We start from the raw sequence: 16861 nt of genomic DNA, 5'->3' as shown, positions 1-16861 counted from the left end.
TGCAGAAAAATGGCCCAAATGGGCATGTAGTTATTGGTGTCTTTGCCCAGCATGGATGTCTAGTAACGACCAATGTAATACAATGCCTATCTATTGTAGTGGGCAGCTCCATTAAACACTAAAGACGCTCTCACACATTCGCGTGTCGTCATCCTTCGGGCCCACACTCAATATACGCATATGTGGCTGCCGAATTCTGGGCAAACTTTACACGGCCGGACCGGAAATTGCTGTCTGTACACAGACCATGACACCGACCGTACGCATTCATTAAAAGGGATTTTCCCACGAATGAAAGGTAATTTTAATCAATAGATCCTGGAATAATAATAATTTCCACAATTGGATGTGGTTAAATAAAATGTTCCTGTGCTGAGATAATCTTATACATGTGCCCCTGCTGTGTACTGTGTAATGTCTGTGTCTGACCGTACAGGAACATGGTCTGATCATACCACAGCTCCTGGGCAGGGGAAGGCACAAAATAGTGTACAGACATTACAGCAGGGGATCACAGCTGATTCTTTTTGTGAGGTAAAACATTGTTTAAAAACAGGTCGGGAAATGTTTTACCTCACAGAAAGAATTAGATGTGATCCCGTGCTGTCCTGTCTGTATACTCTCTCTTGCTTCCTCCCCTGCCCAGGAGATGTGGTATGATCAGACCATGTTCCTGTACGGTCAGACACAGCCATTACACAGCAGGGGCACATTTATAAGATTATCTCAGCACAGGAACATTTTATTTAAACACATCCAATTGTGAAAATTATTATAATTCCAAGATCTATTGATTAAAATGAACTTTTGTTCATGGGAAAAACCCTTTCAACATAAAAATATACCTCCTGCTCTACAGAAGTTACAAGGCCCGATAGACAGGTTCATGGATTTAAAAAAAAAAAAAAAAAAAAAAAAAAAAGACTCATTTTGGGAATAACTATGCAGAAGTAATACTATATAAAAATACCCGGTGCAAATATTTAATTTATTTAGATATACATCCTAGAGCTGATTGTGTTGGCTTTGTGAAAATCATGATTATGTACAAACACGCACGCACACACATATATATATATATACACACACACACACACACACACATACATATGTACAATATATATACAGCCGCATGCATATATATATACACACATATGTGTGAGTATATGGGAAAAGTGAATACACAAAATATATGTCTGGATGCATAAGAGCGTATCTAGACATAAGTATATACAAATGCATACATGTACAATACAGTCCTGATGATGGCAGTCTTTGCTGTAAGAGGCCTTCAACAAAAGGTGACATTGTCCTATAAAAACGGGAGAAAGTGCCAATGACTTTTTGATGTGTATTTTTTATGCTAATAGGCTCTGCTCACAGCACTATGTTGTAGGTACACCTTGGGAGGATTCCACTGTATAGGCATATATGTCAGCCATATTAAAAAGACATCTTTTGTTTTTTTCAATGTTCCTTTGCATAGGAAAGCGTTGTAGACTACGCAGTCCTATAAAAGTATGTCGCAGTCCACCATATGCCCAAAGTCCACTCTTATAGCATATGCTGGGTGCATAGGACATATCAGTGGTTTGCTTCAAGGAAGACTCCAGAAGCATGTAGCCAAAAACGACGTGCCCAGAGCCTTACTGGTCAGCATGAAGCTTCTGTGCTAATGATTTCAGTTTTAAGCGAACAGTATCTACTATTGGCATGAAACGACAAGTAGGTGTAAAGCCCGTTTCACGTGCATGGTCATGGGTGCCAGATCAGTCATTCGATTGGACACCGTTGATGTATAATGGGTAGTGATGAGCGCAAGTGCTCCGTACTCGAGTTTGCCGAGGTTGCTCGGGTATGCACAGATTATCATGGGTGCTCGAGTGACACATTCGAGTCCCCGTGGCCGCCACAAAATATGCGGGGATTGCCTGACAAACACAGGCAATCTTCACATGTGTTGTGGCTGTCTAACAGCCGCGAGGACTCGAAGATGTCACTCCCCTAGGCAAACTCGAGTAATGAGCACTTGCGCTCATCACTAATAATGGGGTCCGTTGGGTGTCCATCTTTGTGACGAGAAGACTAGAGTTTGCGATACCGCATTATTCTTACTATCGAACCTGCTACAGAGATCAAAAACGGAGCCTTTGGCTAAGCTCCCATGGGGGTATTTTTGGTCCAGGTGAACAATGGATGACATATTGACCAGACATGGACCGATGTTACCCCATGGGCACTAGCACATTGGCTAATTTTAACACAGACCCAGATAAAAAAAAAAAAAATGGCAGCATGCGCTAGTCTGGTCCAATTTACTGTCTAACTGTGCGGACAAACACATGGAGCTGCCGACATGACTGATCCGAGAAATTCAATGCCCGTGTGAACTTATCCTTAAAAGGATCATTTACACTTTTACAGTGTATCCTTGCATTGACCACACCTTGAGAAAACCTCAAAAGCACTTTTTGAAGAGGACCAACCAGCTCTTCCGACTGTTTCTCACCAACAAAATACCAATTCTGGAGTACCTCGTTTCAGAACTCTGTATTGTCTCGTTTCTCTGTTTTTCCTCCTGGAAAAAAATGAATAAAGTGACAAATGGATGTTACTATTCCTAATAAAGTGTGTGTTCCTGCACAGTCCAATACTGTCAGCATTGATTGGACAGTGTCAAAGTTGGCAGAAACACAAGTGCAATGGTGATGCCCATATTTCCAGGAGGAATAATAGAGGGAAGGCACAGTACAGCGACGATTAACCACGATTTGCTGTTTTATAAGGAAAACGAGCATTCAGTAAAACAGGGATGCCAGGAGAGCAGACAGAACCACTAATTAATACGAACCTCTCCAAAATGAATGATAAGCGTAAAGGAGTCACAAAAGTTGTGCACGAACATGAAAAAAAAAACAAAGGACAGTGATTAAATTAATGCAATGTTTTCTTATGAAAGTGCGATTTTCTTTTAGGAGAATTTTTTTTCTTTAGTTTTTTTTCCTTTAAGTCTAACAGTAACAGCAATAATCAGTGCATTATGAAATGTGATAATCCTGTCCCCTGGGCAGGGAAAAAAAATAGGAAAAAAACTGAACACTAAAGCTTCATGGTTGAAAAAAAACAAAAAACTCTACAAGCTCACAAGTTCTTCCAAAACGACTCTCCATTAAAACAGCATGCTGGTAAAAGCGATGTGAAAGATGCTGTCATGCTGGCAGAACGACATTGGCAATAGGATTTCGTCCTTTAGTAATGTAAGGCAGGGGGGACCGTCATATTTATGCGATACAAAAGTCCGCAGTCAGTTTGCTTTTAGCATAAATATTCGAGTTGTCCTGCTCCAGCACTCACGTCATCCAGATAGGTCAGGCGGGAGATTATGCCATGTATATGAAGGTGTTGATATCGGACTCGTCTCTTCGGATGTATTTGTGTTCTATAAGCCATTCAATTTGTTCTTTTATCATTTTTTTCTGTGGCAAAAACATGTTTTTCAAAATTTCTACAAGTTCTGTCTGGAGCTGGGCGTTCGTGATTTTCTTCCTCATCTTCATGATTTGAATAATGGCCTCCTAAAGAAAAAAAGAAAAAAGTGGACGACTTTTAGGAAAACACACTCATAGGAGCAGGAACCAAGGCATGGTACTGCCAGAGACTAGCAAATTTGGGGTCTCTGACGAGTCCTTCAGAGTATGGAGTCTTACTAGGAACACTCCACCTAGTGAAGACAGCTTCTCGCAAGGTCAATGTCCAACACTTTAAAGGGATTGTACCCTACTTTTAAAAAGTTTCTTAAAAGGATACAGAATGGTGCAAAAGTAGAAAAGTAAACAAAAAAAACCCACCCATACTTTCTTCCTAGACCAGCACTGCTCCTGGCATCATGTGGTGACCACAACAGCTAATCGGTGGTCACTGATGAGCTGCAGAGAGCCAGGAGACCAGCAAGAGATTGAAAAAAGAAGGAAATACTTTCCTATTGGACCAGTGCTGTATTTTTGGTTTTTGAACTTTTTTTTGTAAGACCCTGGGCCCATTAAGAAACTATTTCGAAATGTGTAACCCCTTTAAAGAGCTTTGCAACTTGACTAACATGCTAGTCATAGGATTGAACATTGATTTACGTGGTAGCTACTTCCACTAGGACTAGCACTGATGTAAAGTCTTAGTAAAAATGAAGGAAAAAAAATATACATTTCATGCACAAATTTTTACTACTTTCTTTTTTCTTCTATGGTCCTGGCGTAGATAGCTGTACAGGTACCCCCATAGAGGTGAACACAGTGTTGACCAGAGAAGAGCACCATGGCTCCATTTACTGGACACTGCAGTGGTTAGACCCTAGCAATCTTACATGTATTCCCATTGGATATAATAGGGGATAATGTACTGATCGCTGGGACCCCCTCCAATCCTGAGAATGGGGCTCTGCAAAGCTCCATCTGAATACAGAAGAGGTTGAGCATGCACACCTCTGCCACACTCATTCCCTAAAGAGCTGCTGGAGAAAGTCAAGCGCTGCTGACAACTGACCACTAGTGAGATGACTGCTGCGCAACATACACCGGGATTAGGAGATTCCCCAGATTGCATTTTATAATGAGATATTGTCTAAAAATAATTAGACCAATGATGTCCCCTGCCCACATGTACCTGTGTCCTCAGTATTCGTAGCTGCACAATGCCTTCATTCTCTTCTTCCCTCATCCTTTCGGTCGTCAGCTGTAAACGGCCAATCAAATTGATCTTTCCTCGCTTCTGAACTTTTCCATTTTTTCTGCAAGAAAAAGAGAAGTCAAATTGTAAAAAGTGGACAGTGGAGAGGTGTAAAGAGATAGGTTTTCCATGTGCATGTCGGATCTTCTGTTTGTTACCACATTCCACAAATAGGACGAATAGTGCGAATGTGAGACGGATATACTTTCAGCAGAATATTGCAAGGCCATGCATTGGGGGCGATTCATCAAGATTGGCATGGCACATTTTGCAGGAGTAAAAAGCTCATGCCATCATGAATTCAGCGCCTCTCCTAAGTGGCATGTGCTGCTCCAGAAATGCTTCTTCAGTGTCTGTCCGATCCCGGCTCTAACCCCATTTTGCAGGAACGGATTCAAACATCCATGAAAACACCAAAAGTCACATTTTTTTTTAAAAGCTGTTAAGCCACTGAAATCTTTGATGAATGGGCCCCCATAGTGTTTAGGAATAGGTTGATGGCGGAACAATCATTGAACACAATCATCAGGTCAATGTAGTCAAGCACATTTTACTCTATAATGAATTTTGAACGTGTTTAATCACATCGGGTGAAGGGCCAACAATGTTTTGGGAGAGTCTAGATCACATAGCTATGCTTTCTGCCAAAAAGATGATTTTGGGTACTCAACCTAAAATCTTTCTCGTGGACTTCATTGGGGAACACAGAAAACAAACCGGTGTATGCTGCTGACACTATGCAAAAAGTTAGCTCCTTCTCAGCAGTGTACACCCCACCGACTGGCACGAAGTTAATCAGTTAGTGTACAAGCAGTAGGAGTAGCAACAGAAATCAAGAAAATAGCTGAAAATAACATAGCAAAACCAACATAACTTTACACAAGTGCGGGTGCTGTGTCCCCCAATGAAGGCTCTAAGAAAGATTTTACGGTGAGTACCTAAAAAAGTTCGGACACTCATCTGATTGATGGTTACCAGGAAGGCAACCTTCCAGAAGATGAAGGATTTCTCGTAGCGGTTTCAATGGGGACTCCTGAAGGATGTCCAGAACTAGCTTGAGGTCCCAAGACTCTACCAGGGGCCGGTAAGGAGGAACAGAGTGTGCGACCCCCTGAAGGAAGGTCCTGATCGGAGGACAAGACACCAGATTCTTCTGAAACAGAACGGAAAGTGCCGAGACCTGACCCAAAGGCTCGACCGCAAAAAGGCCAAAAGGGATGGTAGCGCAAAAACAACGGCCGTGGCCTTATTGGCTTCACACTAGCGGAAGGAGGCCTTCCATGTACATTGGTAAATGCGAGAGGAAGAAGGCTTACTCTCCCCGATCATGGTCTGGATGACATGATCTGAGAAACCAGCGGATCTCAGTACTGCGGGTTTCAACAGCCGTGCCATTAAATTGAGCAACTGAGAATTCTGTTAGAAGAGAGGACCCTGAAAAAAAGATATGGGAAATCCCAAAGTTTCCACGTAGTCTCAGCAAGAAAATTGATTACTTCCATGTACCAAGGTCTTCTGGGCCAGTCTGGAGCCATGAGGGAACTCCTTTCAGGTGTGAGAGGGAGAACTGGGACCAGGAGATCGCCAGAGCGTCGGGGTTGACGGCTAGAGAATCGCAAGAACTGGATACAAACTGGGGAACCTTGTGGTTTTGTCTGGACATCATCAGATCAACGTTGGGAGTTGCCCATCTGAAACAGATCTTGTCAAAGACTGACTGGTTCAGGGACCATTCGTCTGCAGTGAGGCCCTCTTGGCTGAGAAAGTTGGTGGCACAGTTGTTCATTCCGGGAATGTGTAGTGCTGAGATTGCCCGCACGTTCCAGGATCTGAGACACTTCTGACATGACCGCTCGACTTAGAGTTCCTCTTTGGCGGTTGATGTATGACACTGCCGTGGCATTGTCGGTTTGGACAGCCGGAGAGAAGGTCCTGCTAGTGAAGAAGAGTCAGGAAGATTGCTCAGAGTTCCAGAATGTTGATGAGCAGTGCCAATTTCCGGCCTTGTATTCTTCGGTCTTGAAAAACTGCTCCCCATCTGGAGTAGACTGGCATCTGTTATAGAAAAGATCTTCCACGACAAACAAGGGGAGTGCATTTCCACCATTACAGGGACCTCTTGATTTGGGAAGGAAGAGAAACAAACCAGTCCAGGGAGCAAATGGACTTGTCCCATCTTGATAGCAGAAAGAGCTGTAGGGGGCATGTGCGGAACTGAGCAAATGGGACTGCTTCCATTAAAGCTACCATCTTGCCCAGAAAGCTCATACAGAGCCTGAGAGAGCATGGAGAGGGACATCTGAGAGAGCGAATTCCGTGTAGTAGGGCTGAGTACTTTTCTTTGGGCAGAAAGACGCTTGCCCGTGCAGTGTCGAACCGCATTCCAAGGAAAGCTATGTGTTGGGCCGGGGTCAGAGATTACTTTGAACTGCTGATGATCCAGCCAAGACGAGAGAGGGTGTCCAGAGTGATCTGCAGACTCTTACGACATGCTGAACGCCTCTGCTCCGAAGTATGTCCATGACAGTTGTCTTTACCTTTCGTGAAAACCCTGGGTGCTGTGGCTAGGCCAAACGGCAGCACCGTGAACTGAACTACGAAACACAGGAATCTTTGGTGAGGTGGGAAAATGGGTATGGGCAGATAGGCATCTTGAATGTCCACCGAGCATAGTAACTCCTCGGGTTCCATGGAAGCAATTACAGAACTAAGGGACTCCATCCTGAAGTGACACAGATGAATACGAGTCTGTTCAATAATTTGAGGTCCAGGAAAAGATGAATGGAGCCATCCTTCTTTGGGACCAAAACCAGGTTTGAATAAAAAAAGAAAAAAAAGAAAAAAAAAAAAGAAAAAAGGAGTTCATGAGGGAAAACGGGAATGATGACGCTTGCCTTGTGGAGCTAATCGATAGGTTTGAAGAAGCCGGGAATGAGAGAAGGGTTCTTTGCAGGGCAGAACACGAAAAAGTAAGAGTGTGGGAGAGGGTGGAAATTTTCATTTTGTAGCCGTAGAAGACTACGTCCCTGATCCAAGCGTCGCTGACTACCAAGAGCCACTCGTACCATTACAGAAGAAGGCAGCCGCCCACCCAGAGAGGCTTCCTGAGTGGGGGTGCCCCGTCATGTCGATGAGAATCTGTTTGAATCGGGCATGGAGGATCTGCACTGGTGGCTTTGTGAACGCCAAACAGGAGGCTGGCTTGACGCAGGGTCTCCTCTTTTCCTGGTGGGCAGGAGTTTTCTCCTGGCGGTTGCTGTTCCAGACTGAGAATTTCTGAAAGAAGCGAAACTGAATTGTGCGTCTCTTCGGAGGTGGACTTTTGGCCCTCTGTTGTGGAAGCAAAGTCCCTGTGGCATCCGAAATCATCTTGTCCAGCACTTCTCGGAAGAGTCAGAAGCCCTGGGAAGGGAGACTGGTGAGAGACTTCTTGGATGCAGAGTCCGAGTTACATGCCTTCAGCCATAAGACCCTGCGGATCGTGACGATGTTGCCAGCCGCAAGAGCTGAGCAAGCAGCTGCGTTAAGATACGCCGAAAGGTACTTCTCTGAGTAGGCAATCTGGTCCGCCGGATTAGTACTGCGCAAGGTTTGCCTGGAGCTGACAGCGACATTGCTTTTAGAAATGTAACGTAAATCACACACAGAGGAGTGTGCTTACAAGATGGGAAGCAGGACTAGGGGGAATCAATGCTTCGCTGGACCGGTTTGGAGATATTTGCATAATGCGAGTGCAGAATAAAGCTTGATTATATAAGTACATACAAATCAGAAAGCCTCAAGGGGTTATTTGCCCCACAGGAATAGTGTGGGGCAGAGACATGGCAGCGATTTAGGGGGACTAAGGCAGCTGTAATACACCTTACACATTAAAATAAACTCTGATCAGCACTGATTTTCATATTATATTGGCTCATAAATCTGCTTCTGTAGAACAAATGGGACAGAAAAATATTGTGCCACTTGGTTTACAGGGCCCAAGATGAGAGACGATGAGATGGCTCCAGTCCCATTTACCATTAACCAATGGCTGCCTGTACACACATACATATTCTTTCTTGGGTGCGCTTAAAGGAATTTTCCTAAAACAAACTTGCCTCACTGAGGCTACGTTCACAAGTGGCATTTTTTGCATCTTTATTTCTCTGCAGCCAAAACCTTCACTCTTGGCAGTAAAAACGATGCGGATAAAAAGTAGCAAATAGCTGCATTCTTTATTGCTGCATTTCTAAGGTGGATTACGTGTGTGCTTAGTCCACGGTACGTTACTAGAGTTAGTTTTATTCCCCAAAAATGGCAGAAAATCCTAAATCCTAGCACAAATGGTATAATGTGTTCTTTTGCACTCTCATTGCTTTCTATGGGTCAAAAAACACAAAGAGTTGACATGTTGCAAATCTTCAAAACCGCTGTAGGATTTCTGTAATCTCATAGCTTTTACTAGTACTGTAAAATGCTGAAAAAAACCTGCACAAACAAAATGCCACGTGAGAACACGTACGACTGCTGGAACCTTACAGATCACAAGAATGGGTGTATTGAGCCCCCCTGTCCCTTCTGTAAGGAAGAATTTTACCATAGCAGTGATCAGCCATGCACCCCGTCGCCCCATTAATTGTTTCTACATCTGACGGAAACCAGAACCACTGCTCGTTTTACTGCCGCTCTGGTGAAACGTCTGCTGTCTGCACGACCACTGGGAATACAAGTTGTCAATCAGTTTGCAGACATTTGGTCACAGTTAGACATTATTAGCTGATATAACCCCATGCATTTGCCCTCTGAAATAGAAACAGCAGCAAGAAACGAGACGACCGGCCCTAAAGTACTTACATTAAGCTGAACTCCTGGTTCACAGAAAACAAGGTGCCTTCAGCGAAGTCTTTTGGGGAGTTCACTTGCGGTTCATACGACAGAACTTGCCTTTTCAATTTAGGAAATGCTACTAGCGACTAAATACAGAGGAAATCGTTAATATTAGCTTTGCCAAACCGTGCACACAGAATGAAGAAAGCGAACTAGAACATACCCACAGGGTCCTCCGCAGCTCGGCATCCGGCAATTCTGTGGCTAATTTAAGATTTTCAAAGCTTATTTTTTCTTTAGGTCTTTGATTCCAGGCAAATAAAACTGCGAGCTGAAATGTGGTCACCTCCAGGTCATACTGACCCACCTCATTCTTAAATGTGATCTACAAAGATGAATAAATGGATATTTAGGGGCATCACGCCATGTAATCACACAGTGCACCAATATATAGCAGAGGAGTTTAAGAGGGGCTGCCCAATAAGTAGCCTGTATAAAATAAAAGCTAACCATTAAGGGGACTGTCCAATACATTGATATCGATGACATAGAAAGGTCATCAATATCATATTGGTGGTCCGACATCCAGCACTGCCACTGATCAGCTGTCATCTGTCAGTTCTGGAAGCACAGTTGCATTCTCTGCGACACCCAAAAATCCGTGAACTGCAGGTCAGCTCCAAAAGTCACCGGACCAGATAACAGCTGATTGGTGGAGTTACCCAGATGTCGGACCCCCACCGATCTTGAGGATTGGTCATCAATATCTAAGTAGTGTAAAACCCCATTAAAATCCGCCCGTTCTAGAATGGCACTCTCTGGCTGCTTTGTGCACGGAGTCGGCCTCAGTAATATCACATCAGGTAGTCACATTATCCAATTGCTGATGGCTTCGTTAACGGTGGAGAATTTCACTGATATTTTTATTGAAAAGTGTTTAGTTGTTTTTTTTCTTCCCTTCTTCTATATTTTATATTAGTTTTAGGTAAATGGTCAATTCCGAAACAACTCTTCGCTGTCAATCAGCAGCAGCGGGCGCAGGATAGCCCAGAGATGGAATCAGAGGCAGCACAAACCCGGTGACAGGTTCCCTTTGTGTAGACATTTGGGAAGATCCGGTCAAGAGGACACCCCGATGGCAAATCTCCTACCGCTCATACGTACAATGCCATTAGACATCAGATGGTGCCAGTGCAGTTTTCTACCGCTGTGGTTCTTCTTATAAAATTCCTCTACTTCAGGAATAAGGTCTTCCAGTTCAGTGGGTAAAGAAACAAATACTTTTTCAGAACTTCTCGACCAAGCACCGGCATTTAAAATTTTAATATTCACAGAATCAGCTGGAAAAAAAAAAAAAAAAAAGAAAAAAATTATAATAATCCAGATAAAAAGCAACTGCACTATGAATAAACTTCTGATATGTCATTCACACCTTAAAAGTTTTCATTGGTGGAATCCGTTGCCGAGACCCTAATGAAGTGGGAGGACTGCTGTGCCTCTTTGGATCTCCTTGGGAAGATGGGCCATTTTCAGGTGACCGCACCTCCCCAAGTAGAGCTAAAGGAAAGGTATTCGGTAGAGATGAGAGGATCTAGGGAAACTGAAATTCATAAAATTGTGTGGATTCGATTTGCAGGAAAAATTTAATGCTCCACAAACTGAATGTTTGTTATTATGTTCTGGGGTCTGGAGAGATCCCATACCATAATAAATGTAAGATGTAGACCGCCGGAAGGAAGGGGGAGATACCGGAGAGCTGAAGCAGGCCTCCAGCATGAAGATCCCAGGCCTGCTTTACCCTCTGTGGGGCGCAGGAAGACCGGGGCCATCCCAAACGGGAGCAGCATGGAGGGAGGAGGTGCACACCGACCGACTGCTGCCCGGCAAGTTTACTTCATTACCAAATGCTGCCCCGCCAGCCGGACAGCACTGAAGGACCTCTCCATGCCCCAAGGGGGACAGGAAAACACTGGTGATTGAGGGTGGGAAGGGGATTTTTAACCTCTCTGTGTTCCTGTCCCCCAATAGGGTGTGGACGACATCCTCCAATGCGGTCATGGAAGAAGTTTTTGAGAAATAAAGGCTTCCGCACTTGACGTCCTTACAACCTTCATGCGCAGAGACGTTCCAGGCCTCGTCGCTGCACAGTATGAAGGTACATTGGAGCGAAGAGTTGCTGAGGACCCTATGGGGGAGAACGACCAGTGGTCGAAGAGACGAGCATCAGGATTTTTTTTTTTTAAACCTTTTATTGGCCATCTATGATTTAGGAAGATGACAGCAAGCTGGCCACCAATTTGCTGAATTTGCAGAGTGAATTACTAAAAAAAAAAAAAAAAAAAAATTCACATTCTATTTTGAAAAATTCAATTCCAATCGAATAAATTCTCCCAAATCTAGTGTTCGGCTGAGAGCCTCGTCCACTTAGTTTCAGAGTTTCTTAGCACTCTGCTCCCACCTATCACAATCTGGGATTATCACTGACATGTCAAACATTTCTAAAAAGGGGCATTTACTCTGTAAGTAGGTTTAATATACCGCATCTCACTTTATAATACAATCTTCTGAATGGCCTATATCGCATATGGAAAAAAGGATCAAAGGGTCTTGGTCCAGGATAGCGACACCGGCATCTCGGTTACTATGCACATAGCATTGGTCATTGCATTTATGTGCACCGTACAGCCGTCATATACATGCTGCACATTACCGATTATCTGTAAGATCAGTATTTTTCAAAGTACGGATGAACGTTTACATGTGTGGAGACAGACATATCTCATAAACCTACCTGGAAGGGCTAATTTATTATTTTTATGCATTTCCTTAAAAGCCTGATTTAAATCTTCAGAAACTTTAATGTCTTGAAACATTCGAGCCAGTTTGTTGACATAATCTGCGGGCATTCCCACCTCCTGCAGACAAAACATAAGAGACCTCCATGAGGCAATGCCATCTCCACATGTCAGAGCACAGGAATTACAAAAACTATCTTAATGTGGAAATAAGGAATTCAGAAGTCAAAGACGAGATTCTGGCCATTCTGCTGCATAAGTTTGGAAACATTAAAATCAATGGGGAGTAATGGAAACCATAGAGCAAGCACTGGAATATTGCAGAGATGCAATTCTTAAGAGTAGCACCTGGATAGAAGCAGAACTATGCAAAAAAAACACCAGAAATACAATAATAACTTTTCAAAGGGGTTGTCATCTTACCCATATAACATATTAGGATATGAGAAAATAAGAGGGGGCGCTCTGTTTCTCCTTCTTTGTGTCAGAATGGAGCGCATCTTTCTACAAGCGGCTCCTGTATGGGAACATTAAATCCAACCCTGTGTTGCACGATGGTGGCAGGACAGGCGGCCGGGGGGAGAGAGCGGCAGGACAGGCGGCCGGGGGGAGAGAGCGGCAGGACAGGCGGCCGGGGGGAGAGAGCGGCAGGACAGGCGGCCGGGGGGAGAGAGCGGCAGGACAGGCGGCCGGGGGGAGAGAGCGGCAGGGACAGGCGGCCGGGGGGAGAGAGCGGCAGGACAGGCGGCCGGGGGGAGAGAGCGGCAGGACAGGCGGCCGGGGGGAGAGAGCGGCAGGGACAGGCGGCCGGGGGGAGAGAGCGGCAGGGACAGGCGGCCGGGGGGAGAGAGCGGCAGGGACAGGCGGCTGGGGATGGCTATTATTGACCCAGATTCTTCTCCTATACATTTTAGGCTCCAGAAAGTAAATATTACTTCCAGGAAAAGTCAGTGAGGTATAAGGAATCCCGAAAAGCTGGGCTCCCTAGGAAAGTAGAGTTTGTAAAGCAACTTCTGTTTTGAGGTCTGAAGTTAGTGAGGTTTTGGGTAGCGGACAGTAATTCCTTCCTGCTCTGGTTTTTTCGTTGGTCCTCACTCAGTCCGAGTATTGGACTGTCATCCATAAACTGGAATACATCATGTGCACTTTAGATGGCTGAAACTGTCTGAAGACAAAGGATCTGTTTGTCCAAGTGTCTTTTTAAAAAGAATTTGTCATCAGGTTTTTGCTGTGTAATCTGAGCACTGCATTGTGTAGGGGCATAGACTCTGATTCCAGCTATGTGTCACTTACTGGGCTGCTTGCTGCAGTTCTGATAAAATCCCTGTTTTCTCTGCTGTAGATGTAGCAGTGCGCTGAAATGCTGAGCTGTGTATAACACCGCCCACACCTCTGACTTGCAACTTCCTGTGTACACTGTACATGGTCAGCAAGCTGCCAATCATTGCTGGGGGCGAGGTTACAGATGAGCCTGACTGACTAGCACGAGACACCTAGTCCTGCAGAGATAATCTCCTATTGATAAAACACTGATTGTATTGAAACATCCCTGGAATCAGGTTCTCTGTCTCTATATTATGCTGCTACACATTAATAAAAACCTGCTCACAGATTCCCTTTAATTGAGGAATTTCTGGGTGCTTGGTAATATGTCAGCTGTACAGAATTTTTTTTTTTTTTTTTTTAAAGAACAGAAGCCCTGTGTGAACAGAACATTTGTCTCGGACTGCAATGATAACATTTTTTGCCAACCACTAAGCAGCTAATCTGCCACAGTGGCCACTGATCACGGTAGCCAAGGCCTCGTCCAGCAAAATCAACTGTTTGGGTAGTGCTATGGTTTTTGCGACATCAGCGGAGTTTTATAATTGTTTCTTGCTTTTCTCCCACAAAATGCGGCCATCGGACTGTAAAGACCAAATTGAGCTTCTAAAACAGCAGCTCGCTGTCGAGAATAGAGACCAGTGATCTGCCAGGCAGCGATGAAACTTCATAAAAAAAAAATATCAAGTCTAAAAGTTGCCTAAAGCATTTATGTAAATTGTGGTAAAGTTCTCTTTTACCCTGAGCCATTCCACCATGTTCTCTTCTATCTCACTGTCGGCAGAGATGTCCAGGATGAGACGTCTGGTGAGATGAGCCTTGTGGTATCTCATGAACACATCTTTGTTCTGAACATATTTCAGCACCAGCAGCTGTAAAAAGCAGAAACAGCAAGTGTGATTACATTTACATTACACAGCATAAGTCTCAGGCTATGTTCACACGTGGAGTGTTTTATTGCAGTTTTGATAACAGATTTTGAACCCCCACTTAAAGGGGCGGCACAGCTCCATAGAGCATCGTGTCCCCATCACTGCACACACTGCTTCATACAGTACAGCTCCGTACCTTCAGGAGCGGCTGGGCTCCGTATTACAGCTCAGTCCTATTATTGGTAGTGACTGACTGAGAAATGAAGCTCCGTGTATCTTGTGGTTGGTAAATGTTACCCATGTAAAAGACTTACAGTAGTTTCTGGACAATGGGATGTACCTTGCTATAAGATGTACCCAGAGTTCACATAGTACAAATTACTTAAAACCACAGAATTTAATGCACTAGGGTAGAATTGGGAGGTAATAAATCTACTGTTTGATCCTCTCTGCAGCATATGCACTATACACATGTAGCTTCACAGCACATTATGTACACTCTGCAGCGCACACACATACACAACACAGCTGCATGCACACTCAGCTCTGCTGCAAATACGCACACGGCTGAGCTACATCAACATGCACACGGCTCAGTTACATCAACACACATAGCTCAGCTACATTAACATGCGCACGTACACACTTTGATAGTCCTTCGAGGCATGTGAATGAGCACATGACCAAAAAGATCCTTCAGTTAGTAACAATCTGCAACATCATAGAAGCTTTGGTGATGAGCTTGTCCTGGTAGCCTTCTCTTCTGCACTGCACCGATCAGACCGGCCAGTGTCAGGAAAGGGCAGAACTGTGCCTCTGCTTAGTTCTCTCAGGCCTCCTTCACACGTTCGTGTTTCCAGGATGTGTGGCATCCGTTTTTTTTTCACGAATACCACACGTACCCATTATAACCTATGCATGTCTCTGTTTTTACATGTGTTTCCCTGCAAACCACACAGAGGCATGTCCGTTTTATTTTCTAGCAGTGCGGATGACAACTGCAGTGCAATTTTCACACATACACTATCTATCTATACACACACATATATATATATATATATTACACACACAGTACAGACCAAAAGTTTGGACACACCTTCTCATTTAAAGATTTTTCTGTATTTTCATGACTATGAAAATTGTACATTCACACTGAAGGCATCAAAACTATGAATTAACACATGTGGAATTATATACTTAACAAAAAAGTGTGAAACAACTGAAAATATGTCTTATATTCTAGGTTCTTCAAAGTAGCCACCTTTTGCTTTGATGACTGCTTTGCACACTCTTGGCATTCTCTTGATGAGCTTCAAGAGGTAGTCATCGGTTTGCGTTTAGTTGGACCATCGTTTATTTTTCAACAGGACAATGACCCCAAACACACCTCCAGGCTGTGTAAGGGCTATTTGACCAAGAAGGAGAGTGATGGGGTGCTACACCAGATGACCTGGCCTCCACAGTCACCAGACCTGAACCCAATCGAGATGGTTTGGGGTGAGCTGGACCGCAGAGTGAAGGCAAAAGGGCCAACAAGTGCTAAGCATCTCTGGGAACTCCTTCAAGATTGTTGGAAGACCATTTCCGGTGACTACCTCTTGAAGCTCATCAAGAGAATGCCAAGAGTGTGCAAAGCAGTCATCAAAGCAAAAGGTGGCTACTTTGAAGAACCTAGAATATAAGACATATTTTCAGTTGTTTGACACTTTTTTGTTAAGTATATAATTCCACATGTGTTAATTCATAGTTTTGATGCCTTCAGTGTGAATGTACAATCTTCATAGTCATGAAAATACAGAAAAATCTTTAAATGAGAAGGTGTGTCCAAACTTTTGGTCTGTACTATATATATATATACACACATATATATATATACACACACATATTCAAAAGTTTCAGGTAATTTTAGAATTTTCATTCCTTTTGAAAGAAAAGCACATTTCTCTTCAATGAAGCTAACATTAAATGAGTCACACACATATATACAGTATATTCATACACACAAATATATAATGGAAATCCGACGACTGCTTAATTGACTCTTACCACTTCCTTGAGTTTTGCTTCAATTTCTTCAGATGTCAGTTTTTTACTAAGAGGTGTTTTTCGTAACAACATATCACAGTAGTTTGCAAGTAATTCAGGACACTTTGATTCAGGCTGTGTTTTCAATCCCACACTATAAAAAATAAAATAAAATAAAATTTAGTCACATAATAAAGGGTTATAACTCCCATTGTATCTGCAATTCTAACTGTGCACTAAGATTGGACATGCTGCCCTTTTCTTTAGGCCACATTCAGATGTTCATTTTGTCTCATACACGAAAGAAAAAAAAATTACCAA

The 16861-nt window shown here is 43.6% G+C and overlaps 1 protein-coding gene across 1 annotated transcript in view; it reads right to left on the bottom strand.

The window, feature by feature from the left end:
* Positions 1–923: 923 nt before the first annotated feature.
* Positions 924–16861, bottom strand: part of CUL5 (cullin 5) — a 55319-nt gene continuing 39381 nt past the window's right edge. Inside the window, exons 12-19 of the mRNA XM_073662202.1 lie at positions 16562–16694; positions 14384–14515; positions 12317–12440; positions 10690–10865; positions 9749–9910; positions 9553–9671; positions 4657–4780; positions 924–3575 (exon numbers count right to left, since the gene is read on the bottom strand). Of these exons, the coding sequence (XP_073518303.1) occupies positions 3381–3575; positions 4657–4780; positions 9553–9671; positions 9749–9910; positions 10690–10865; positions 12317–12440; positions 14384–14515; positions 16562–16694 (1165 nt within the window). The 3' untranslated portion in view covers positions 924–3380. The remainder of the gene's footprint in view (positions 3576–4656; positions 4781–9552; positions 9672–9748; positions 9911–10689; positions 10866–12316; positions 12441–14383; positions 14516–16561; positions 16695–16861) is intronic.

This window comes from Phyllobates terribilis, unplaced genomic scaffold, assembly GCF_046119375.1.
Source record: "Phyllobates terribilis strain yellow unplaced genomic scaffold, ASM4611937v1 Scaffold_2__4_contigs__length_985480577, whole genome shotgun sequence".
In the NCBI taxonomy this organism is placed as follows: domain Eukaryota; kingdom Metazoa; phylum Chordata; class Amphibia; order Anura; family Dendrobatidae; genus Phyllobates; species Phyllobates terribilis.
The sequence above is the reverse complement of the archived record's forward strand: the minus strand, read 5'-3'. Positions and strand labels throughout refer to the sequence as shown.